Source organism: Tamandua tetradactyla, chromosome 9 (genome assembly GCF_023851605.1).
Source record: "Tamandua tetradactyla isolate mTamTet1 chromosome 9, mTamTet1.pri, whole genome shotgun sequence".
In the NCBI taxonomy this organism is placed as follows: Eukaryota; Metazoa; Chordata; class Mammalia; order Pilosa; family Myrmecophagidae; genus Tamandua; species Tamandua tetradactyla.
Window position 1 is genome coordinate 35,983,175 of NC_135335.1, and position 23,903 is coordinate 36,007,077.

The 23,903-nt window shown below is 48.9% G+C and overlaps 1 protein-coding gene across 2 annotated transcripts in view; it reads right to left on the reverse strand.

Annotated features, from left to right (window-relative positions):
* The window catches only part of CAND2 (cullin associated and neddylation dissociated 2 (putative)), a 37,925-nt gene extending 20,144 nt beyond the window's left edge, over nucleotides 1-17,781 (reverse strand). Inside the window, exons 1-8 of one of the 2 annotated variants that reach the window (XM_077116488.1) lie at nucleotides 17,684-17,781; nucleotides 10,583-10,726; nucleotides 7,849-8,003; nucleotides 6,343-6,466; nucleotides 6,161-6,231; nucleotides 3,901-4,176; nucleotides 2,186-2,291; nucleotides 1,881-2,023 (exon numbers count right to left, since the gene is read on the reverse strand). In XM_077116488.1, the coding sequence (XP_076972603.1) occupies nucleotides 1,881-2,023; nucleotides 2,186-2,291; nucleotides 3,901-4,176; nucleotides 6,161-6,231; nucleotides 6,343-6,466; nucleotides 7,849-8,003; nucleotides 10,583-10,726; nucleotides 17,684-17,751 (1,087 nt within the window). In that variant the 5' untranslated portion in view covers nucleotides 17,752-17,781. The remainder of the gene's footprint in view (nucleotides 1-1,880; nucleotides 2,024-2,185; nucleotides 2,292-3,900; nucleotides 4,177-6,160; nucleotides 6,232-6,342; nucleotides 6,467-7,848; nucleotides 8,004-10,582; nucleotides 10,727-17,683) is intronic. The other variant, XM_077116489.1, reaches the window with a different exon arrangement.
* Between the last annotated feature and the right edge of the window lie 6,122 nt (nucleotides 17,782-23,903).

The following is a 23,903-nucleotide window of genomic DNA, read 5'->3' on the forward strand; positions in this document are numbered from 1 at the left end:
CAGACACGCCAGAAAATAACTGGAGTTAAACTCCGATCCTCCCTCTGCCTGCAAATCCTTAACTCTCACGAGTTTCCCTGCACTAGGGGAAGAAAGTGGAAAGACTTGGAAGATGGGCACAAAACCTGTCTGCTGAGTTCAAGACTGGCGGGGGGAGGTTTCATTTGCTGGGGTTCCAGAAGGGAGAAGTGATACATCTCCTCTTTAGCTCCCTTTTGCTTCCGGGCCCCAGCTTCTCAAGGGGCCTGATCCCGGCCTGCAAGCAGGACTAACAATAAGGAATTGCTGGGTTTGTGTAGCTTTCTACTTAACCAATTCCCTGACAGGCAAGAGCTCATCAGGTCTACACCACCTTACAAATATGGGTGCTGTTTACCCCTATTTCACAGAAGACAAGAACAAGGTTCAGAGAGGATGAGACACTCTCCTGAAGGCACACAGCTAGGAAACAGCAGAGCTGGGTTTCAGGTCTAAGAGGCCTTCCCTCAATACCTTAGGAGACACACTGGAGGCTCAGAGGTTGGTCCAAACTGACGGCACCCCCAGGTGCACACTCAGAGGCCAGTATGTCTCCAGCCGCACTGCTCTGTTGATGACTCAGGGTCTCAGTGCCCCTGGGTGTGAACCAGCCACAGTGGGCCATGTTGGGGGATGGGGCATGGATGCATCCTCTCCTCTGGTCTACTCAAGTAGGGCCACTGTTCGTTAGTTCCACCCTAGACCACCCACAAAGAACCATCCATAGCTCCCGGGCTTGGCAGTCAAGGGCCCGATTGGCCTGTCCGAGCTTGTCTCCTCATTCTGAGAGTCCCATTAGGGACAAGCCCAGCACCCTTGTCTACATTAGTGTTAGGGGCATCTCTGTCCTGGAAATCCATCAGGGTGACAGACAAGACCACAGGTGCAGAAAGAAGCCATGGCGTCCATCTCCCATCCAGAATGCCTCTCCCCTATCAATGCCTACTATCCCACCAATAGAATGTCCCTCTACTGGGTTAAGATATTGTCTCTCACAAACCATTAACAAAAGGGCACCGAGACAGACTTGGCTCCAAGTCCCACTACGCCACTTCCTAGTGGTGTTCTCCTGGCCAAGTCTCCTCTCTCTGTTTCGTCTGAAAAATAGGGATCATAATACCTGGTTTTTAGGGTCTGTACTGGATTGAAGAGGGTCTCCTAAAACCCACGTCCACCTGGAACCTCAGAATGTGACCGTGTTTGGAAGTAGGGTCTTTGCAGACGTAACTGGTCAAGTTGAGGACATACTGGATTAGGGTGGGCCCTTCTCCAATACAACTGGCATCCTTCTAAGGGAAATTTTGATACAGAAACATAGACACACACGGAGACAACGCCACATGGTGACAGCAGCACCTACAAATGAAGGACTGTCGGCAACACCAGAAGCTAAGAGAAAGGCACGGCCAGAGCCATTCCCTAGAACCTTCAGAAAGAGCACGGCCCTACCAGCATCTTGATTTTGGACTGCCAGCCTCCAGAACCGGGAGAGACTCTATTTCTGCTGTTTTAAGCCACCCAATTGTGGTAATTTGTTTCGATGGCCCTAGGAACTGAACACAGTGAGGGACATGAAATAAGAGCATGTGTCCAATGCTGGTGGATGCTCAATGACTGACAGCTATGATGACTATCTTTACTGTGTTACCGCCATCCACGTGGTCAGAGGGGCACCGTGGGGGCTCTGAATTTCTGAGAGCAGGGCTAGGGCCTGAGGAAGAGCTGGGATCAGGATGGGGGGCACTGAATGTGGCCTGTTTTTGGCTGGGGGGGGGCAGTTTGAGCACAGCTGGGCAGGTCTTGGAAAGGCTGAGCCCACCTCCCCCACACCCCCCAGCCCCAATGATGGTTGGGCCACCCACCTTGCTCACTGAGCTCATGATCCTCTGTCTCCATCTGCTCCTCTTCCCCATCACTGTCATAGTTATAGTTGGGGTCGTGCTTCATGTACCGAAGGCAGAGGCTGGTTATGTTGGGCACGTGAAGGCTCATTTCTTTGGGGCACCTGTTGGGCAGGATGTGGGCAGCTCTGCTGGGCCCCGGCAGGAAAGGCTGGAGGGTAGGGCCCAGGGGGGAGTCCTGGAGTCTTACTGCTTTGAGTCCATCAACTTCCCAATGAACCCACCAACCGCTGGTCCCCATTTCCTGGCACCCGCGCTGCACCTACTTCCTCAGAAAGGCCTCGAAGGCCTGGAGGCAGGACTCCCGGAGCTCGTCGTCATCCATGTTGCAGAATTCCTCCACCATAGGCACCAGACGGTCCAGGTGGTTGCCTGCAGGGCCAGGCAGAATGTGAGACGAGGTGACCAGGCCAGACCTTGTCCCTGCACCTGCAACCCTGCTGCTGTAAATGTCAACCCTGGACGTCATCTATGGGCCACGGGACCACGGGCACGTCACGGCCCTCCTCTGAACTTCCGCCTACTCAGTCTTCACCATGGGGATGACAGTGCCTACTGGGCAGAGATTTCATGAAGATTAATGATATGAAGCAGGTAAAGATCTCAGCCTGGGTCCTGGTACACAGTAGCCACTCACGAAGTAGCAGCTATTGTTGAAACTATTATGCACATCTTGGCTTTCTTTCCTGTGCATGGTTATAAGACCCTGGATGGGGGCAGAAGGAGGCAGGCATTGCCCTCATAGACCAGGCAAGAGGGGCCCCCTGCTCAGTCCCCATGCTGTACAGCCGGTCCCTGGCCCTCCTCCACCATGCCCCACCTCTCAGTATAAGGAGTCTGCAGGGCCAGGGGACATGCTGCCCTGGAGCCCCCAACACCACCCCCCTCCAGACTCCACTCTGGGCTCCTGGGACCCCGGTTTCCTGCCCAGCTGGTCCTGAGCCCTCATCTGGTCCTGTGCAGACCTCTTCCTTGGGTTCATGTTCCCAAGGGTGGCCAACAGGTGGCTGCTGTCTACGGAGGAGGTGGAAAGCACGTGGCTGTGCAGGCTGCGGAATCCATGGTGGGTCTGCGTGGCCCCTCGCCACTGAGGGTGACAGCTGGGGGCAGGAGGCAGCCCGTGGATCAACAACACCCATGCTGCCAGGTTCCAGCCCAAGACTCCAAGGAGGCTGAGTCCAAACCTGATCATGTGATTCCATTTATATAAAGCTTAAAGAAAATGACATGAAACTTATAGTGACAGAAAGCAGATCAGTGATTGCCTGGGGTGAGACAGGAGAAGGGGTTGGCTGCAAAGGGACCCAAGAGAACTTTTTGCAGTGATGGTAATATCCAGTATCCTTGCTTATTATGATAGCCCCACGGGTGGACCCAAGGTTCAAAACATATCCAGTGGCACATTTTAAATAGTCCACTTTATTGTGCATAAATTCTACCCCAATAAAATTGATAAAAAATTTCAAACCTGACTTATGAACTCGTGATTAAGAGTCCAAGTAAGAAACAGCCTCTCAAAATCCAGAAGTAACAATTACCACTCCAGACTAAATGTGACGGTTATAAAAACTTACACTCTAGGCCCCAGTTTTCCTATAAGTATTTTCTAAATGAGATGATATAATATTTGGTCTTTTATTTTGGCCCACCATGGACTCCGCAGCCTGCACAGTCACGCTCTTTCCACCTCCTCTGTAGATAGAGTGTATTCTGTGTAACAGTTTGACAGCGTGATTTATAACTATAATTAACCGTGAGCCTCCGGGTGGGCAAACAGGACCCAGAAGTGACAGATGCCAGCCTCTTCCCCCAGAGTCCTGCACTCAGCAGGCATTCTGGAGAGGGCTGCAGAGCTCAAGCCCCGCCCCTGTCCTCTGAAGCCTCAGCCCCACCCTTTTAAAGAGGTGGCCCGCCCACTCAGGCCCCGCCCCTCTGCCACAACCCGGGCCCCGCCCCTTGCCCAGGGGCCCCGCCCCCTCACCGAACCGGTGGCCGGCGTGACGGCCGACGCTGCCCAGACACTGGATGAGGGTGCGGATGGTGGCGGGGCTGGCGGGCGCGCGCGGGCCGGGCAGCCGGTCCAGCAGGTGGTCGGCGAGCTCGACGAAGAGGTCGGTGCTGCAGGCGGCCGCCAGGTGCCCGAGCGCCCCGACGGCGCGTTTACGCACGGCCAGGCGCGGGCTGCTTAGCTGCGGCAGGAGGCAGTGCAGGAGGCTGGCATGGAACGCGCCCAGCGGGGCACCCAGCCTGGGGACAGTCGGAGGGAGGCTCGTCACACCCCAGACCTGGGCCACTCACCTCCTCTCGCTCATCTTTTACCATCCTCCCCTGGCCTCCCACCCAGAACTGAGACAACCTTGGAAAAATAATCATTGCATGAGAGAACACGAAAAGAAGGGAATGGGCTCTCCCAAGGCTACCCAGCCATGAAATGCAAGGCTGGGACTTAAACCCACGTGGACAATGGTGCTGGTGGGGTTGGGAGGAGGATGGTTGTCCCCTGTGAAACTGTTCCTGACTTTCCTGGGAGGCTGGGCTTTGTCTCAGTATCCCTCCTCCCCAGCCCATCGACCTCTGCCCTGGTCACTTCTCTGCTAAACCCCTGCCAAAATAAAAGACCAAATATTATATCATCTCATTTAGAAAATACTTATAGGAAAACTGGGGTAAGCTTAGATTGTAAGCTTTTATAACCGTCACATTTAGTCTGGAGTGGTAATTGTTATTTCTGGATTTTGAGAGGCTGTTTTATACAGGTATAACTTGGTATTTAGAGATAAGAATGAAGCCGATCAGGTCAGCATTAAGGTAATTCAGAACACGGGGTAAGGAAGACAGTGTCTATAATTTAGAACCTCATCTACTCTTTGAGACCAAAGGAAGAAAGGTTTGTCTGAAACCTAAATTTTCAGTAGCACAGAATCAAACTCAACATGTCTGGATAGATTGTTTAAGCAATCCAAACACAGGAAGCCCAGAATAAGAAAGAGGGCCTTTAATCCTGTATAGCTTAACGTAATGCCTGGATACATCCCACAGTATATTAAACAGATGATAAAAAAGTATTGGCAAATTCCATTGAGGGATAGGAGAAAAAATATTAAACTTTACCACTGGGGAAACACTGAAACTGTGTCAAATATTAGAGACACACAAATCAATAGGGCAAGTCCTTGATCTTGAGGCTTACTCTTGTGAAGTTTATGTACGTAGCAGAGAAGCTTAGTGTACCTACAGGTATGCCTAAGAGTTACTTCTGGAGGACCTCTTTTGTTGCTTAGATGTGGCCTCTCTCTCTCTAAGCCCAACTCTGCAAGTGAAACTATTGCTCTCCCCCTAAGTGGGACATGACATCCAGGGGAAAACGTCTCCCTGGCGGGGTGGGAGATGACTCCCAGGGATGAGCCTGGCCCTGGCAGCATGGGATCAACAATGCCATCTGACCAAAAGGGGGAAAAGAAGTGTAACTAATAACGTATCAGTGGCTGAGAGAGTTCAAATAGAGTCGAGAGGCTACTCTGGAGGTCACTCTTACACAAGCTTCAGTTAGACACTGCTACTATCATAACTTGCCAAACACCAATCAAAACCATTCCTGCCAATCCTAATGAATATCTAGGGCAATATATAAGATTCTACAAAGGTTCCATGCACTGGGGTAACTTTCCACAAACCTACAACCTCCAGATGGGTCCCTAGACCAGATAAGTCCCAAAATTCAAAGGGGCCAGCCTCTCCAGAACATCAACTAGTTCCATCCCCCTATCCCATATTACCGACAGCCCCTTCCAACATGACGAAGTTAGAATGGCCATAGCCCAAATACCCCTAAAGAGTGTGAGAATGATCAAAGGTGATGATGGAGTTATACAGAGAAGGTAGGATTTAACAAATGAGTATGATTGCTGAATCAGTATATTGATATTTCTTTTAGTCTTCAGTATCTCAGAGCAGGTACAAGTAAAAACCAAAAATTATGGAATTGTAACCCATACCAAACTCTGAAATCTGTTCTACAACTAACTGTTGTGATGTGCTTTGAAACTTATGCTTTTTAAAATATATGTTATTCTTCGCAATAAAACAACAACAGAAATGAGCGGTGTTATTTTAAACAGAAGTCCCGATGTATCAGCTCAAGAAGAAAAAGAGAGGGTAAGAGAGAGAAGGAACAAACATAGGGTTTGGTTACAGCACAGTGTGATTTCAAGTCCCAGGTTCTGCTGCTTCCTGAGAAGGCAGCCTTGGGCAGGCCACAATACCTCTCAGAGCCTGGAAGATTGGGGCAATCATGTTCCCCATTGCAGGACTGCTGGATGATTAAGGAGCCCCAAGCACAGGGCCCGATGTGCATGGATTCAAGTCCCCCCCGTGCCCCCCCCCAAGTCCCCCCATCCTCACTGCCAGGAGTGGCCTCCTGTACCTGCTCAGCATGTCAGAGAGGATGTCCAGGGCTTCCAGCTGCACAGCCACGTCCTCCTGCTGGGCGATGGCACTGGTAAGCTGGCCTGTGATCTTCCGACACACAGTGGTGGCCAGGCCAGAGCCTGCACAGGGCACGATGCAGGCACAGTGAGAGCAGGGCTGCGGGAAGAGGCAGCCACTATCCACCTCTGACCTGCTTCTGCTCTGGCTGTGTTCTGAGGCCACATCCCTGAGAATCCCACTGGCCTAGGGAAACCAGAGCTCAAGCTGTCCCAGATTTGACCAGATTCAGACCAAACTTAAGGAGACAGAGGAGCTGAAGAACCGATGGCAGTTCTGCTGGGCTGGCTCCCTCTACACTGGACCCCTTCTTCCCTGCCCACTTACTCGAGGCAGGTGGAAAAGGCTAACCGCTTGCTTTCCCAGCCTCCTCTGTTGCTAGGAGTGGCCATGTGGCCCAATTATGGCCAATGAAATAGAAGCAGATGTCTTCTAGGGACATCTAGAAATACGTGTTGTGCTGGCTTGAAATGATGTATGGACCCTAAAAAAGCCATGCCCATTTTGTAAAGGCAGCCGTTTCTTCTAATCCCTATTCAGTATTGTATGTTTGAAACTGTAATTAGATCATCTCCCTGGAGATGTGATTTAATCAAGAATGGTTGTTAAACTGGATTAGCTGAAGGCGTGTCTCCACCCATTTGGGTGGGTCTTGATTAGTTTCTGAAGTCCTATAAAAGAGGAAACATTTTGGAGAATGAGAGAGATTCAGAGAGAGCAGTGAATGCTGCAGCACCACGAAACAGAAATGAAGAAGGAAAATGCCTCCCAGGGAGCTTCATGAAACAAGAAGCCAGGAGAAAAAGCTAGCAGATGACGCTGTGTCTGCTATGTGCCCTTCCAGCTGAGAGAGAAGCCCTGACTGTGTTTGCCATGTGCCTTCTCGCTTGAGAGAAAAACCCTGAACTTCATTGGTCTTCTTGAACCAAGGTATCTTTCCCTGGATGCCTTTGATTGGAAATTTCTATAGACTTGTTTTAACTGGGACATTTTCTTGGCCTTAGAACTGTAAACTAGCAACTTATTAAATTCTCCTTTTAAAAAGCCACTCCATTCCTGGTATATTGCATTCCGGCAGCTAGCAAACTAGAACATGTGTGTTTTTCTTATAAAAGGGGACACAGGTCAGAGACCTCATCCCTGTCATGATGGAGCTGCTAAATGAACTGCTGCAAAGATTGAGCAGCAGATCCCTCCAGACTCACTGTGTTAGGAAAACAACCCCTTACTTCTTTAAGCTACCATTAGTTAGTGTTTTCAGTTACTTGCAGCCAAAGGCATTGCTAACTAAACTTCAGTAAATAGCTCTAGATCTGAATGTGATCTCTGCTGTTTACTTAGTTAATCCCTTCACCTCTCTGAGCCTCAGTGTGCTCATCTGTAAACTGGGACAAATTACAACACCGCCTTGTCCCTGGGACCAAGATCCGAAAGGGACTGGTACCTGTGGCTGCAGGTGGAAGCTCTGAGAGGATGGTCTTGAGGCCGATGCCAGCGATATCTCGGAGCTGCTCCTTGTCTGACCGCATGTTAGCACAGAGGGCGTCCACAATGGCCTCCACCTGGTATTCCTTCACTTTGCCCACCAGAGGACCCAGGCTAGGCAGGGAAGGAGGGAGAGAGGGAGGGATCCAAAAGCTCCAGGCTCAGCTGGAGGCAGGCCACCCCCTCACGCCCATGGGGCCACATGTACTGAGCAAAAGGGCCCGGATCAACGAGGAAGCTCTTTTGCCATAAAAAGAGACACCTTCTGGCTATGCCAGCAATGGTCCTGGCACCTCCCCAAACTTACATCTCCTGGGTTTTGCATCTCAGCACATGGCTAAACCATCTGACCCAGTAACTGCAACTGGAAAACAAGGAGTGCCAAGAGCTGCGGTTCTCAAGCTTGGACATGCATCAGAATCACCTGGAGGGATCACTCAGACACAGACTGCTGGACCCCATGCCCAGAGTTTTGGATTCAGGAGGTCTGGGTGGGGCCCAAGAACTGGCATTTCTAGCAGGTTCCCAGGTGATGCTGACGTTGTTGGTCCAGAGACCACACTTTGGGGACCTCTGTCCTAGCGCCTTGCTCTGCAAAATGGGGTCATGAATCAGCATCACCAGGATCATCTGGAAGCTTGTTAGAAATGCTGATTCTCAGATTCCACCCAGATCCATGGAGCCAGAAGCTGTACTACGACAGGGCTGCCTGGTGATTCAAATGCACGTGACAGTTTGAAAGTGCTCCTCTAGGTTCGCTGGTTCTCAACCTCAGCTGCACATTGCCATCGCCTGGGCCTTTATGCTCACCCTCCCCCAAATCCCAAGTCTCTTGAACCTGAATACCTGGGGGCTGGGCAGGTAATACATAATTTTAACAAGGGCCCCAGTGAGTCCGATGCATATCAAAGTCTGCATTTGTCCCTCTTCTTTCTCCAACATGACTTCCGTCTAAGCAACTACTGAGTCCTCCCATTTCACTTGCCATATCACGGGTTCCCAAAAGGGGTGGAACGCTATCCCCAAGAAAGGTTTGGAAATTTGTGGGGACCTTTTTGATCATCCTAACTATTGAATTGGCACATCTAAGTTTTACTGAGGATGGGGGAATGGCCAGGATGGTAGATAGACAATATCTTGCAAACCAAGGCATCGTCCCTTGTCCCATGAGACGTTCTAACATTCCAACTGACATTCGTGTAGGTAAAAACACAAACATAATGCTGGAGACCCGGGTTCAATTCCCGGTGCCTGCCCATGCAAAAAAAAAACAAAAACAAAAGTACAAACAGAAAAACTTTCTATAATTATCTGAGTCTGAAACCTAATTTATTTTTACAAATAAATATAAAGAAATTTTTACACTGTTTTAATAGACACTAAAATTTCCAAGAATGCAATTAGCAGATAAAACAAGGGGAGATGGTCCTTTGTTTCCCAGGAAACTTTGCCAGGGAGATGTTCCCCATTTCCTAAAAATCTGGTCAGTAAGAGTAAAGCCACCTGCTGTTACCTGAATGTCTAACACACCACACCTGCATCCATCTCTAATTACTGCTGTGCATTCATGAGGATTCTGTACCCAGGTACAGGCTTTTTAGGGCCCCCTTATCACTTCTACTATCAACATGCCCAAGTATGTATGTATCAAAACACATACTACTTTATTATCAACTACTTCCCTCCTCTCTCTCCCATTTATGCTACAGTTTAGAGCTACCGTACATAACTTTTGAAAAGATGTGCAGAGGTAGGATATATTATCCATGAATCTCATTTCATGACAAGAAAGAGAAAGTGACAAAGCAGTCGTTATAAAAGGGAGTACTGTTTCTGCTGGCAAGAAACCACAGCTCCACCCCATCTCCCCTCTGCAGCCAGGGAGATGCTTCCAGACCACAAACCTGGCCGTGTCATTTTCCCATGTCTTTTACCGAATTCCTTCTGCTTTGGGGATCAAGGTGAAATTCATCAACCCAGTCCAAGAGAAGGCCTGGGTCCAGCTCAGACAGCACAGTTGAAGAGGCAGTGCCCAAATTCTCTGACCCTGTTGAACCCTGTCCCCCGCCACCGGCCACTCCTCGGCCACCCAGCCCTGCTACCATACATGGGCCTCACCCTCTAACTGACTTGCTTTTTCTGCTCCTGAGGCAGCTGGCAAAGGTCTCAGAATCACAGCCCCTGATGCCTCCAGCACGTGCTGTCGGATTCCCAGCCAGGCCCCCTCAGCCCTGAGCACATAGAGCGGCCAGCACCCAGCATCTCGGCCTGAGGGCTTTCTCTCTGGCTGGAGATGCCAGGGAATTAACACCCCCTTCCCACCCATGCCAGTGACCAGTGACCAACAGAGAGGGGATGAATGAATGCCACAGCTCCCTTGCCCTTCGGGTGGGAAACTCTGAGGAGCGCGTTTCCCCCTGACTCCCAGACATCGCCGGCCATCTGCCCAGGGTCTCTGGTGACTCGCTGTCTTTCTTGCCTGAATTCCCAACGCCCTACCGGTGTTTCCTGAGATCGCTTCCCAGATACAGTCATACTTGAGTCCTGTCTCCAAGGCCGCCTCCGGGGGAACCAGGTTAAGGAGCTGCCCAAGTCCCCTGCTCGGCAGATCTCTCAGCGGCTGGGACAGGGACCCCGGGCGCTCCCACGCCGGGCGGGCACCCTCAGCTGCAGCCACCCGGGCTGACACTCACCACTTGACGGCCAGGTTCTGCACCTCACCGTTCTTGTCCTCCAGGAGCCTGAGCAGCATCTTCACCACCTTGCGCTCGCTGTCCTCGTCCAGCTGGACGGACTCCTTCTGCAGCTCCGACAGCAGGTCACTGGTAGCCATGAACCTGGGGTTGGGGGCGGGGGTCGGGCAGAGGAGGTCTGCCGAGCAGCCACTGTATTTTATCTTATTTTTATTGTGAATAATATATATACAAAAAAGCAATAAATTTCAAAGCACAGCACCACAGTTATCTGTAGAACACAATTCAGAGTTTGGTATGGGCTACAGTTCCACAATTTTAGGTTTTTTCCCTTCTAGCTGCTCCAAGACACCGGAGACGGAAAGAAATATCAATATAATGTTTCAAGAGTCGTGCTCATTTGTTAAATCCTATCTTCTCTGTTATAACTCCACCTTCTCCTTTGATCTTTTTAATTATTTACTTTTTGATTGTTATATATTATATATTCACATACCATGTATTCATCCGAAGTGTACAATGATTCACAATATCCTCACATAGCTGTGCATTTATCATCACAATTGACTTTTTTTCCCCCTTTTTGTGAAAAATAACATATATACATAAAAGCAATAAATTTCAAAGCACATCACAACCATTAGTTGTAGAACAGGTTTCAGGGTTTGGTGTGAGTTACAATTCCACAATTTTAGGTTTTTACTTCTAGCTGCTCTAAGATACTGAAGACTAAAAGAAATATTAATGCAATGATTCAGCAACCATACTGTTTGTTAAACCCTACCTTCTCTGTATAACTCCACCATCATCTTTGACCTTTATATCCCACTCTTCAGGGATGTTTGGGCTGTGCCCATTCTAACTTTTTCATGTTGGAAGGGGCTGTTGATAATATGGGATGGGGGAGGGAAGTAGTTGATGTTCTGGAGAGGCTGGGGCAGTATTTTAAGCTCCCCTAGAAGCTGACCTTCATACAAGGAGTCGAGGGCAAGTAGATTCTTTGGGCTGTGGCATGGCAGGCCCACCACAAGGAGACCCACATGTGTGTGACACCAACTGCCTGTGACCGCCACACTGACCAGAGAGCCACATCACGGCATACTAGGAGGCGGCACCAGCAAATTGGTTAACTGTTTAGGGCTTTGGAGTCAGCGGACTGGAATTCAAATCCTGGCTCTGCCATTTATTTACATATGTGAACCTGGTCATGTCATTTCACCTCTCTGAGCCTTAATTTACTTGTCTGCAAAATGGGGATTTTGGAAGAGAAAATGTACACGAAGTGCTTAGCACGTAGCAAGCTCTCAGTAAAAGGTGTTTTATAACAGCTTTATTTATAATGACTCACCTCCTGTCCTCAGACCAGTGGTTTGTAAACTTTAGCATGCATCCAAATCACTTCTAGGACTTGTAAAGATTGCTGGGCGCCTCTGCCCAGAATTTCTGAATCAACCGATCTGGAGAGGGACCCAAGAATTTGCATTTCCCACAAGCTCTCTGGGAGCGGATGATGCTGAGGGTCGGGGACCACGCTTCCAGAACGACTGCCCTGGGTCACGGCCATACTTTGGACCCTGAGGCCAACACCTGACCAGTCCTGCACGGCACACAGACGCAGCACGAGGGCATGGGAATGAAGGGCTACACAGCCACAGGTGGATGGCTCCGTGTGGCCCCATGCCAAAAGTCTGGACCCCTGTCCTGGGAATTTGGAGTCATGGCGTGGTGAGCATCTGAGCTGGAAGGTCACGGAGAGTGGGGGCTGTGAGGGTGTTGGGGGGCACCATTCCTGCCCTCATGAGTAAGGGGGAAAGCAGAGACTTTCAACTGGCAGCCTGCGCTGTATCCAGTTTGCAATTGCGTTCTGCAAAATTTGAATTACTTGTCCACATTGGGAAACTGGGAGAGCTGACATAAAAATATTATTTCAGAATACCGACTACTGACAACAGAAGGTGTGGGCACAACTGGCCGGATATTCCCTGGTGACAATAACTGGCTGGAAGGAGTATGACTGCCCTTTAGACGGGACACTCACTCTGCAGTTCACTCAGCCCCACGAGGCCCACTTCACTCAGGGCCGGCTGCTGCAGGTACTTAAGGTTAGAAGCTCGAGGGAGTTAGCAGAGGAGAAAGCAGGACCAAGCAGAGAGGAAAGGAGCTGGGGGCCGGAGAGTGGGCACCTCCAGAGAAAGCCCCATTTCTTCCTGACCCTGCGAAGCCACCCCCCTCCTTACACCAGCCTGGCTGTCCAACTGGGGCGAGTGCAACCATGAGCCCTAACCCCTAAGCCTCCGGGGGGCAAAATCATCCAAGTCCAGACTCCAGCCCTCCTCGTTGCAGGCTCAAGCATGCAGCTTCATCACATGGCAGCGCACAGCAGCCTGTTCAAGGGCATTTGTCAATGGTGTGCCTATTTATTTTTAACAGCTTGGATTAGCCTCAAGCTGCTGAGAGAAGGAGGGAGGCTGGGCTGGAGGTGAGAACCAGGACGGCAGGGCTGACAGTGACCACATCTGGACCTGATGGTTGCAGGAGAAGCAGCCAAGCTGAGGCAAAGGAGGGGGTTCAAGTCTGAGCCAGATCAGAGCCCAGGACTACCCAGCTGAAGGAAACATTCTGAGAAGCCAGGTGGGGTCTGAGAGTTGTGCCTCTGCTGCACCTCAGGGGGCCAAGCTCAGCTTCCTTCCAGGGGGATACGCTCCTTTACCCAAGATGGGCCTCCTGCCTGGAATGTCCTCCTGCCCCTCTCTTTCTTCTCCACCTGTTGTTGAACTCCTATTCATCCGTCAAGGGTCCATCTTCAAATGTCTCAGCCTCAGGGATGACTTCTCTGACCCACTCTACCTGCCCCATGCCCACAATTGATCCCTCTCCCCAAACACATCCTTTCAGAGACCTCTGGGCCCCTCTGTTATAGCTATTCTCCCAGCCCTGAAATCTCAGTCAGCAGGTGTCAACCCCCTGAGACCGTGAGCTTATTGAGGACAGGACCCCTTAAGGTTATCTCCAAGATTCCCAGCTGTGGTAGTTAGATTCAGTTATCAACTTGGCCAGGTGAAGGCACCTAGTTCTGTTGCTACGACATGAGCCAATGGTACGTGAACCTCATCTGTTGCTCATTACATCGGCAATCAGCTAGGAGGAGGGCCTGCTGCAATGAATGATATTTGATTTAATTGGCTGGTGCTTAAATGAGAGAGCTCAACATAGCACAGCCTAAGCAGCTCAGCATACCTCATCTCAGCACTCGCAGCTCAGCCTAGGGCTTTGGAGATACAGAAAGAAATCATCCCAGGGAAAGCTGTTGGAACCCAGAGGCCTGGAGAGAAGGCCAGCAGAGACCATCCTGTGCCTTCCTACATAAGAAAGAATCTCAGTCGAAAGTTAGCTGCCTTTCCTCTGAAAAACTAATGAAATAAATCCCCTTTTATTAAAAGCCAATCTGTCTCTGGTGTGTTGCATTCCAGCAGCTAGCAAACTAGAACAGATTTGGTACCGGAGAGTGGGGTGCTGCTGCGGTTTGCAAATACCAGATACGTTGGAACGGTTGTTTGGATGGCTGAAGGGAAGATTTTGGAGGAATTGTGAAGAGAATGATGGAGAAGTCCTGGAGTGTTTGAAGAGACTGTTCGTGTAAACAGAACAACTGCAAATCTGGACAAAAGGGACAAATTGGAGTTTGCAGAGTGAGAACCGTGGAAGCTCAGGTCTGAAGCCAAGAAACCTCGGCCAGGAGAGTGGACGCACCCATGTACATGGAGAGGGTGAGTTTGCCCTGAGGGCAGAGGATGAGTCTCCCCTCTCATTGCAGTGGAAGAGTCGTGCAGCCTCAGGCCTTGGAGAAGGTACAGCACGCTCCTTGGGGACTGGGGAGAGCCTGGCTACCGCCACATGGAGGGGTTGAGCGTGTGCCCCAGAAATGGCAGAGAGCCCAAGGTGGCCCTGATGCCTGGAGAGTGGAGCTGAGAAAAAGGTGGTCTCCTCCATGTTCCCCGAGGTTGATTTGGAAAGAGGCGGGCCACTGCATTGGCCCTTGGAAAGGGTGGGACTGCCACTTTTCTAAAGCTTTGGAGATGTAGGCAGAAATCACCCCCGGGAAACCCAGGGTGTTGGGTTCTGTTGGAACCCAAAGACCTGGAGAGAAGGCCAGCAGAGACCATCCTGTGCTTTCCCACATAAGAAAGAACCTCAGTTGAAATTTAGCTGCCTGTCCTCTGACGAATTAACGAAACAAATCCCCTTTATTAAAAGCCTATCCATCTCTGGTGTGTTGCATTCTGGCAGCTAGCAAACTAGAACACCAGTCCAACAAAGAACAGGTCCCCAGAGTGCTTGGGAGTAGGGAGCAGGCAGGAGAGGAGAGAAACAGAGCCAGGCCTTAACAGGGCTCTGATCCAAACAGCTGCCTGGAACCAACCCCTCTGAAATATGCCTCAGCATTTCAGACACCCCCACAGATATCCAGCTCTGAGACAAAGAAAGCCATATTGTATGTGCGGGGAGGGGGCAGGAAGGTATTTAATTTGGTAGATGAGAACCTGAGTACTGAAGTTTGGCTCTAAGTAAATATACTGGCCTTGCCACTTGCCAGCTGGGTGACTTCGGTGGGCAAGTGACGCCACTGTTCTGGGACTCAGTTTTTCCATTCATAAAGTGGGAATTTTCTTTGCTCTTACCTCATAGCATTCTTGGGAGGTTTTAATAGGAAAACCAGCTCTTTGCATGAGGCAGATGAGGAAACGAGGCTCAGAGAGGTTACAGGAAGTACCCAAGGTCACACAGCAAGTGGGAAAGAGAATGAGCCACAAGTTTCCACTCCTCAACCGATACTACTGTCTTTTTCAAGAAAGTGTTTGGGGAATCCTGCCTGACCCCTGAATTTATCTGTTTTGACTGTTGGAGACTGAGCGGGAAGAGAGCAGTTTCCTGCCCACAGAGTGGGGGCCCGAGAAGAACAGGAACCCAAGGCTTCCTCCACCCTGCCTGGACCCTGCCTTGCAAGCACCGCCAGCTCCAGCAGCCAGAGGTGACAGTCTCAGATTCATTCCAGGGAAACCCTAGAGGCCACTCAGATGAAACACTTGGACACATAGGCGCCTGGACAGCTGATCGGCAGGACTCAACTCCTGGCATTTGGACTTTAAAAATAGATACCCTCAGATGCTTGGGCTGCTTTTAAACGTTCTTGAGGCAGAGGCCTCAAGGACTTCTCAGGGTCTAATTGGTAGGGCTTGGCAGACAAGTTTTCTCCCTCTCCTGGAGACTGCCCCTGAGACCGAGAGACAGGGGTGCAAAGCCTGTCTCAGCCAGTGGCTGGCTGTGTGACCTTTGGCAAGTCATTTCACCCCTCTGAGCCTCTGGACACAGGAAGAATAATCCCCACTACACAGGCCAACGAGGGGGTTGAATTCGATCACACATGGATGTCACAGCATGCACTCAAGAGTCTCTGGGTGCATTCAGAAAACATTCATTGAGCACTTACTGTGTTCCCAGCACAGTGTCTGGGGACAAAAGAACAAAGTGCACAGTCCTGACTGTCCAGGAGCCACAGGGGTCTCCCAGGGCACACAAAGGTTGACAATGAGGCTAAAAAGTGATATGGAAGAAACTAGGGGGTGAGGGGTGCCTAACCCAGGCGGGGTGTCAGGAAGGCATCTCGAGAGATGAAGACTGAATAGCAGCTAACCACGTGAAAGCGAAGGGGACAAAGAACTCCCAAGCACAGGCATAAAGGGAGAAGAAGAGGAGCAGATTTCTGATTTGCACAGTCATCAACAGCATTCATTTCTGGAGTGCTTCCACTGTGCCAGCTACTGCTCTAAGCATATGTTCACAGGTCCTAACTCATTTCCTTCTCACAACTACCCATGACATTGGTACTGTTACTAGGCCCCATGGCAGAGAAACAGAAGCTGAGGCTCAGAGGGGTTAGGTAGTTTGTCCAAGGTCACGCAGTGTGGAAGTGGCATAGCCAGGATCCAAACCCAGGAGTGTGGCTTTGGAGGCTCTTCTGAAGTGGGAATGAGGATGGGGGGGACAGTTCTCCAGAGAAGTGTAGAATGGGCTGCAAGTGGAGGGTCTAGGATTTGCTGTTGGGGGGTGGGGGTGGTGCTGGAATCAGAGGGTCTTGCTTAGATCAGGCAGATCTAGGTTTGGATCCCAAGTCCTCTACTCCTTAGCTTTATGACTACGTCTAAGCTCTTTGCTCCTCTGAGCCTCAGTTTCCCCATCTGTAAAACGGGGATAAGGTGAAAGAATGCTCACTAAATGGGTATGGCAATGCTGGTCTCAAAGATCCTTCAGCCAGAGGGTCCAGAACTGGCCACGTTACCCGGGCCAACCCTTCCCCTCCCAGGGCCTCTGTCTCCTCCTGAGGATGAGGGGGTTGGATCAGATTGGTCACCATTCTTCCCAGCTCTGTTCCTGTGGCTCTTTGAGGCCTTAGGGTGGGTGGGGGAAACGTCTTAGCGGGAATGAAAAGATTTGGGGTGAGGAGGAGGGGAACACCTGCTGGGGAAAGCGCAGTCCCTCCTCACCCTAAAACCTGGAAGCTCCCGTCTCCCATCTACCTATGCCTGCTGAGCCAGGCTCGGCCCAGTCCCCTCACTTCGGGCTGTTTCTGCGCAAACCAGGGAGGGGAGGTGGGTGGGGGAGGCCCGGGGTTTCAATGGGGGTAGAAGAGGCAGGCTCGGGGGTCCTGAGGGCTTCACGGTGGCTTGATGTGGAGGGCTTGGGGCATCGGGTGAGGGGGGAGATGAGAGTTGGACAGACGTGCAGAAAGAAGGGGCGGAGGAAGGGGGATAGGGGCGGAGCTGGGGCTGAGGCGGGAGGTGATTAGGGGCAGGAGCCCGGTGGGCGGGCGAGGAAAGGGGGGCTGCAGTTCTGGGAGAGGGGCAGGCACTGCAACTAGAGGAGAAGGCAGGGCTGAGCCTCTGTGGGGGCGCTGGGTGGGCGTGGGTGGGTGGGTGTCTCAGGGGAGTAGCTAGAGTTCACTTGGGTGTCTTGGGGGACAGGGCCGGCGCTCCGGCTGGGGGAAGCAGGCCCGGGGTTCCCACGGGGGTGCCGAGACGCGGGGGACCGGGCGGCGGCACGCACCTGAAGTCCTTGTCGCTGGACGTCATCTTCTCCAGCAGGCTGGAGATGTGGAAGGCGGCGGCGCTCATGGTGGCTGCGCGCCGCGGGGCCGGCCGGCGGGAGGGAATATGGCGGCGCGGGCGCCCCCTCCCTCCCTGGCCGCACCGGCTGCGCTCACCGGACCGAAATAGCCGCCCCCGCCCCGCCCCGCGGCCCCGAGCTAAGGTCTCGGTCGCCCCGGGAAGGCGGGACGAAGCCCGGAAAGGTCTCCGTGGCCTTGGCCCGGCCCCCCCCCCCCCAGCCCCTGTTCGCAATCCACGCCGTCACCGCCTTGCACACTCCCAGAGACGGGGAGCTCACTACCTACCACCGAGCATTCCGTCTCGCTGTAATTCTTGTGGGTTGTGGCTCTTGCCCGCCGGTGCCCCTCGACCCTCCATGCATGCCACCGCCCGAGGACGGCGCTGGCACAGCCGTGGGAGAGGGAGCGACTTGTTATCTTGGAGATAACATATGAGACGTCCGAGGGGAGGCGTCATATTGAGGATTGGATCCTCCAGGCTGGTACCAGGGGAGAGGCGTGCTGGGTGGGAGACAGAGATGGGGGAAGCAGTGGAAATGTAGAAGGATGTTCAACATTAAATTGTTACTAAGGATGCCGAACAAACAGAAATCTTATAAAATGGGAGGTCAAATTGGTAAAACCACGTTAGAAAAACGCTTGGCGATACAAGGCTTGAACCCATGTGTACCTTGGCCCTGGCTCAGCCTGAGCTTTGGTGTGATAAAAAACCCAACCCATCCTCCTCCTTGGAAGTTTCTCGACTCCGAGGAATGGCACATGTCAGAAGCAAAGGGAGAGCAGTGTCATCTTTGACATGGGGTGTGGCATTGTCATCCTTGAAGACACTCCCCAAAAGCAAAAATCTGCATTTCCCTGGAATGAAAGAAGCCGGACAAAGTGGCTTGGCTAATAAGTTTAAGAAATTGAAATTAATGTTTTAAAATTTAGCTTTGTAAAGCACAGAATAGTATAAAGAAGCAACTCTCACCACCATACCTCTGCTCATTAGAGACAAACTCTTAACCTTTTGGCGGTTTCATGTTTGATCTTTTTACCTGTACTTGTTTAAAAAATTAAAAAAAACATTTCATAGCATAATCATGTACTAGATTCTCTTTTATTAAATCCCTCTTCCAGAATTATAACATTACCCTGTAATCCCTGTAACCAGTGATGAAAAACAAAGACAAGCAAAGAAAACAATAATCTCTCTCATTCCCTCCACTCCCTGACCACATCCTCAACAAATGACCAACGCTAACAGCATGCACCATCTCCTTTCATCACCATATTCTTGCCCATAAGAGTATAAACATGCCAGAGACCAGGGTTCGATTCCCAGTGCCTGCCCATGCAAAATAAATAAATAACATACTGAATATACATGGAGAGAAAGAAGAAAACGGAAGAATTTTCATTCCTCCCTCCCTTCCTTCCTTCTTCCTACCTTTTTTTTAATTTTAAATTTTTATTAATAAAACCAATCAAAATACAACACGAACATTCTCAATGTATGAACATTCCATACTTGGTGTGCAGTCAGTGGCTCACAATATCACCACATAGTTGTATATTCATCACCATGATCATTTCTCCGAACATTTACATCACTCCAGAAAAAGAAATAGAGAAAAGAGAAAAACTCATGATACCATACCCTTACCCCTCCCTGAATCACTGACCATTAGTATTTCCCTCTACCCAATTTATTTTAACATTTGTTCCCCCTATTATTTATTTATTTTTAATCCATATTTTTTACTCATCTGTCCTTACCGTAGATAATTTTCTACCTTCTCTGAACAAGAACCTCTTCTAGAAAAGGCCTTGGTCTTGGTTCTGGGGACTTAGAAGTCAATTAGACCCAGCACCACCCTTGCAGGATCCCCAGTCTAACGGGAGAGGCAGATACAACTGAGGAATTGACGAGACTGTGAAGCCCTCCTGCTCTCAAGGAGCATCCACCAGCCCATAGTAGTTTTAAGTCATTTTTAAAAAGACGTCCTTTCTCCTATGAGTGTGAGCTGGGCTAGGGTATAACGGTTTATAGAGTAGAGGCAGCCTAGATTCCAGGCCCTTAACTATTTCCTTACAGTCAATTCCTAGCAGCGGAATTGTTTGGTCAAAAGGAAGGATTATTTTTTGAGGCTTTTGATTCTCATTGTCTCACTGCTTTCTAGAAAGATGGGACCAATTTACACTCTTACTTGCAGAATTCTAGCATATCCACTCCCACTCACCTATGTTAAATATTATAAATTTCTTTCTTTGCCAATTCTTTAAGTGCAAAATAGCATCTTTTCATTCTCCTTTACGTTTCTTCAATTCTTGACAAGGTTGAAACACCCCACCCCCAACCCGTTTACTGGATGTATTAGTTAGGGTTCTCTACAGGAACAGAATCAACAGGGAACACTTGCAAATATAAAATTTATAAAAGTGTCTCACATGACTGTGGGAATGCAGATCCAGAATCCGCAGGGCAGGCTGTGAAGCCAATGACTTCGATGGAGGGTCCAGATGAACTCCACAGGAGAGGCTCACCAGCCGAAGCAGGAAGAGAACCTGTCTTGTCTGAATCCTCCTTAAAAGGCTTCCGGTGATTAGATTAAGCATCACTCATTGCAGAAGACACTCCTCTTTGTCTGATTACAAATGGAATCAGCTGTGGATGCAACTGACATGATCATGATCTAATTCTATGAAATGTCATCATTGCAACAGACAGGCCAGCACTTGCCCAACCAGACAAACAGGTATCACAATTTGGCCAAGTTGACACAAGAACCTGACCATGACACTGGCTATTATTAATTTCGTTGCTCAGATTATCCCAACTTTGCCCATTAGGAGCTCCAGTGGGATCAATTCTCTTGATAAGTTCCCATAGTTTTTGAGCATTTTCTTTTCTTTGTTCTGGCTCTGTATGATGCTCCAGGACCCTCCTGTATGATTCCTGATTCAGTCCCAGAACCAGCCATTTCTCTGAAGAGCTGTGGTTCTGTTTATTGGAGAATGGTATTGAGAAACCAAGCTCTGGGTGCTGGGTGTGCTCATTGCTACTGGGGTGTCTCAGCTGACAAACCAAAAAGCATATGTGTTTTTATACACGTATCTATAAATGTTTCCATAGGTAACCATCTGTTTTAGTTTGCTAAAGCTGCTGCAATGCAATATACCAGAAATGGATTGGCTTTTACAAAGGGGATTTATTAAGTTGTAAGTTACCATTCTAAAGCTAGGAAATTATCCAAATTAAAACATCAGCAAAGGATAATTTCACTCAAGAAAGGCCAATCATGCCAAGAGTTTCTCTGTCACATGGGAAGGCATGTGGTGATGTCTGCTGGCCCTCTCTCCAGGCCTCTGGTTTCAAACAGCTCTCTTAGCTTCTGAATCTCCTGGGGTGTTTCCTTCTGCATTCCAAATGTCTGTATCTTGATTTCCTTTCTCTGCTTTTTGTGTCAGCTCTGAGCTGTCTGTATGTTTTCTGCCTTTTCTTCTCTTCATATAGGGCCCCAGTAAAAGGATTAAGACTCACATTGAACTGGGTGGGTCACATCTCCATGGAAACAGCCTAATCAAAAGGTCCCACCCAACAATAGGTCTGCCTCCACAAGATTGGAGTATAATAACTTGACTTTTCTGAGTATATCATTGTTTCAGACCAGCATACCATCAGTATCTATATTAAGTTAAACATGAGTTCACACTGATATCTTCAGCTATAATCCATTAGTACATGGCTCATTCTAGCCTCCTCCCCTGGTGCTGCAACTATTAAAACTTTTTGGGTGCTGCCTGGGGATCCATCTCACATTGCTTAAGCCACTTGCCTCCACATTGACCTTTGGCCTCATTATAAGCACCTGCTCAGCTCTGGGGCATAAACTCCCCAAGAGCCCAAACCCATATTTGCAGCCGACACCTACACATCTCACCCAAATCCCACAGCTGGCCCCAAATGATACACTAACCCTCACCACTGCTCTTTGACCCCCAGTCCCTTTCCCTTTTTACGTGCATTTCCTTTAAACTAATTAATCCTTGACTCTCATAGGAAATCTACTAACCTCCACCCCTGGACCATGATAAAGGCACAGGCCCATGGGTCCTTATCATTCTGCTTGTGTGCACCCCACCTGCTGGTTGAGCCACCAGCGCCAGTCATGCTTCCTGTCGACTCCTCCTGGTTCGTCTCTCTCTCTCTCTCTCTCTCTCTCTCTGTCTCTGTCTCTCTGTCTCTCTGTCTCTCTCTCTCTCTCTCTCGGACCTATAACACACTGTCTTTTCTCATGCATTGCAACCTCAGCTTCCCATTGTGTTACACCTGACCCCATCCAGACCCAAGTTTACAATCCAGCCTAACCAATACAGAACAGCTGCTTATCTGTAGCCTCCTACTTCAACAGTGAGAAACCGAGCTCCCATCCACTACCCAGTAACACTACTGTTCACTTACATATACATGTATAGTGGTATCTCCCTTGGGAAACAACTTTATCAATTAGAGTACGGAGCTTATTGATAGCTTCTTTTTTTTTTTTTATTAACGGAAAGAAAAAAAAAGAAATTAACACAACATTTAGAAATCATACCATTCTACATATGCACTCAGTAATTCTTAACATCATCACATAGATGCATGATCATCGTTTCTTAGTACATTTGCATCGGTTTAGAGGAACTAGCAACACAACAGAAAAAGATATAAAATGTTAATATACAGAAAAAAAATAAAAGTAGTAATAATAGTAAAAAAAAAAAAAAAACCCTATAGCTCAGATGGCAGCTTCATTCAGTGTTTTAACATGATTACTTTACAATTAGGTATTATTGTGCTGTCCATTTTTGAGTTTTTGTATCTAGTCCTGTTGCACAGTCTGTATCCCTTCAGCTTCAATTACCCATTGTCCTACCCTGTTTCTAACTCCTGCTGGACTCTGTTACCAATGACATATTTCAAGTTTATTCTCGAATGTCCGTTCACATCAGTGGGACCATACAGTATTTGTCCTTTAGTTTTTGGCTGGACTCACTCAGCATAATATTCTCTAGGTCCATCCATGTTATTACATGCTTCATAAGTTTATCTTGTCTTAAAGCTGCATAATATTCCATCGTATGTATATACCACAGTTTGTTTAGCCATTCTTCTGTTGATGGACATTTTGGCTGTTTCCATCTCTTTGCAATTGTAAATAACGCTGCTATAAACATTGGTGTGCAAATGTCCGTTTGTGTCTTTGCCCTTAAGTCCTTTGAGTAGATACCTAGCAATGGTATTGCTGGGTCGTATGGCAATTCTATACTCAGCTTTTTGAGGAACCACCAAACTGCCTTCCACAGTGGTTGCACCATTTGACATTCCCACCAACAGTGGATAAGTGTGCCTCTTTCTCCGCATCCTCTCCAGCACTTGTCATTTTCCGTTTTGTTGATAATGGCCATTCTGGTGGGTGTGAGATGATATCTCATTGTGGTTTTGATTTGCATTTCTCTAATGGCCAGGGACATTGAGCATCTCTTCATGTGCCTCTTGGCCACCGTATTTCCTCTTCTGGTAGGTGTCTGTTCAAGTCTTTTTCCCATTTTGTAATTGGGTTGGCTATCTTTTTGTTGTTGAGTTGAACAATCTCTTTATATATTCTGGATACTAGACCTTTATCTGATATGTCATTTCCAAATATTGTCTCCCATTGTGTAGGCTGTCTTTCTACTTTCTTGATGAAGTTCTTTGATGCACAAAAGTGTTTAATTTTGAGGAGTTCCCATTTATTTATTTATTTCTTCAGTGCTCTTGCTTTAGGTTTAAGGTCCATAAAACCACCTCCAGTTGTAAGATTCATAAGATATCTCCCTACATTTTCCTCTAACTGTTTTATGGTGTTAGACCTAATGTTTAGATCTTTGATCCATTTTGAGTTAACTTTTGTATAAGGTGTGAGATGCGGGTCTTCTTTCATTCTTTTACATATGGATATCCAGTTCTCTAGGCACCATTTATTGAAGAGACTGTTCTGTCCCAGGTGAATTGGCTTGACTGCCTTATCAAAGATCAAATGTCCATAGATGAGAGGGTCTATATCTGAGCACTCTATTCGATTCCATTGGTCAATATACCTATCTTAATGCCAATACCATGCTGTTTTGACCACTGTGGCTTCATAATATGCC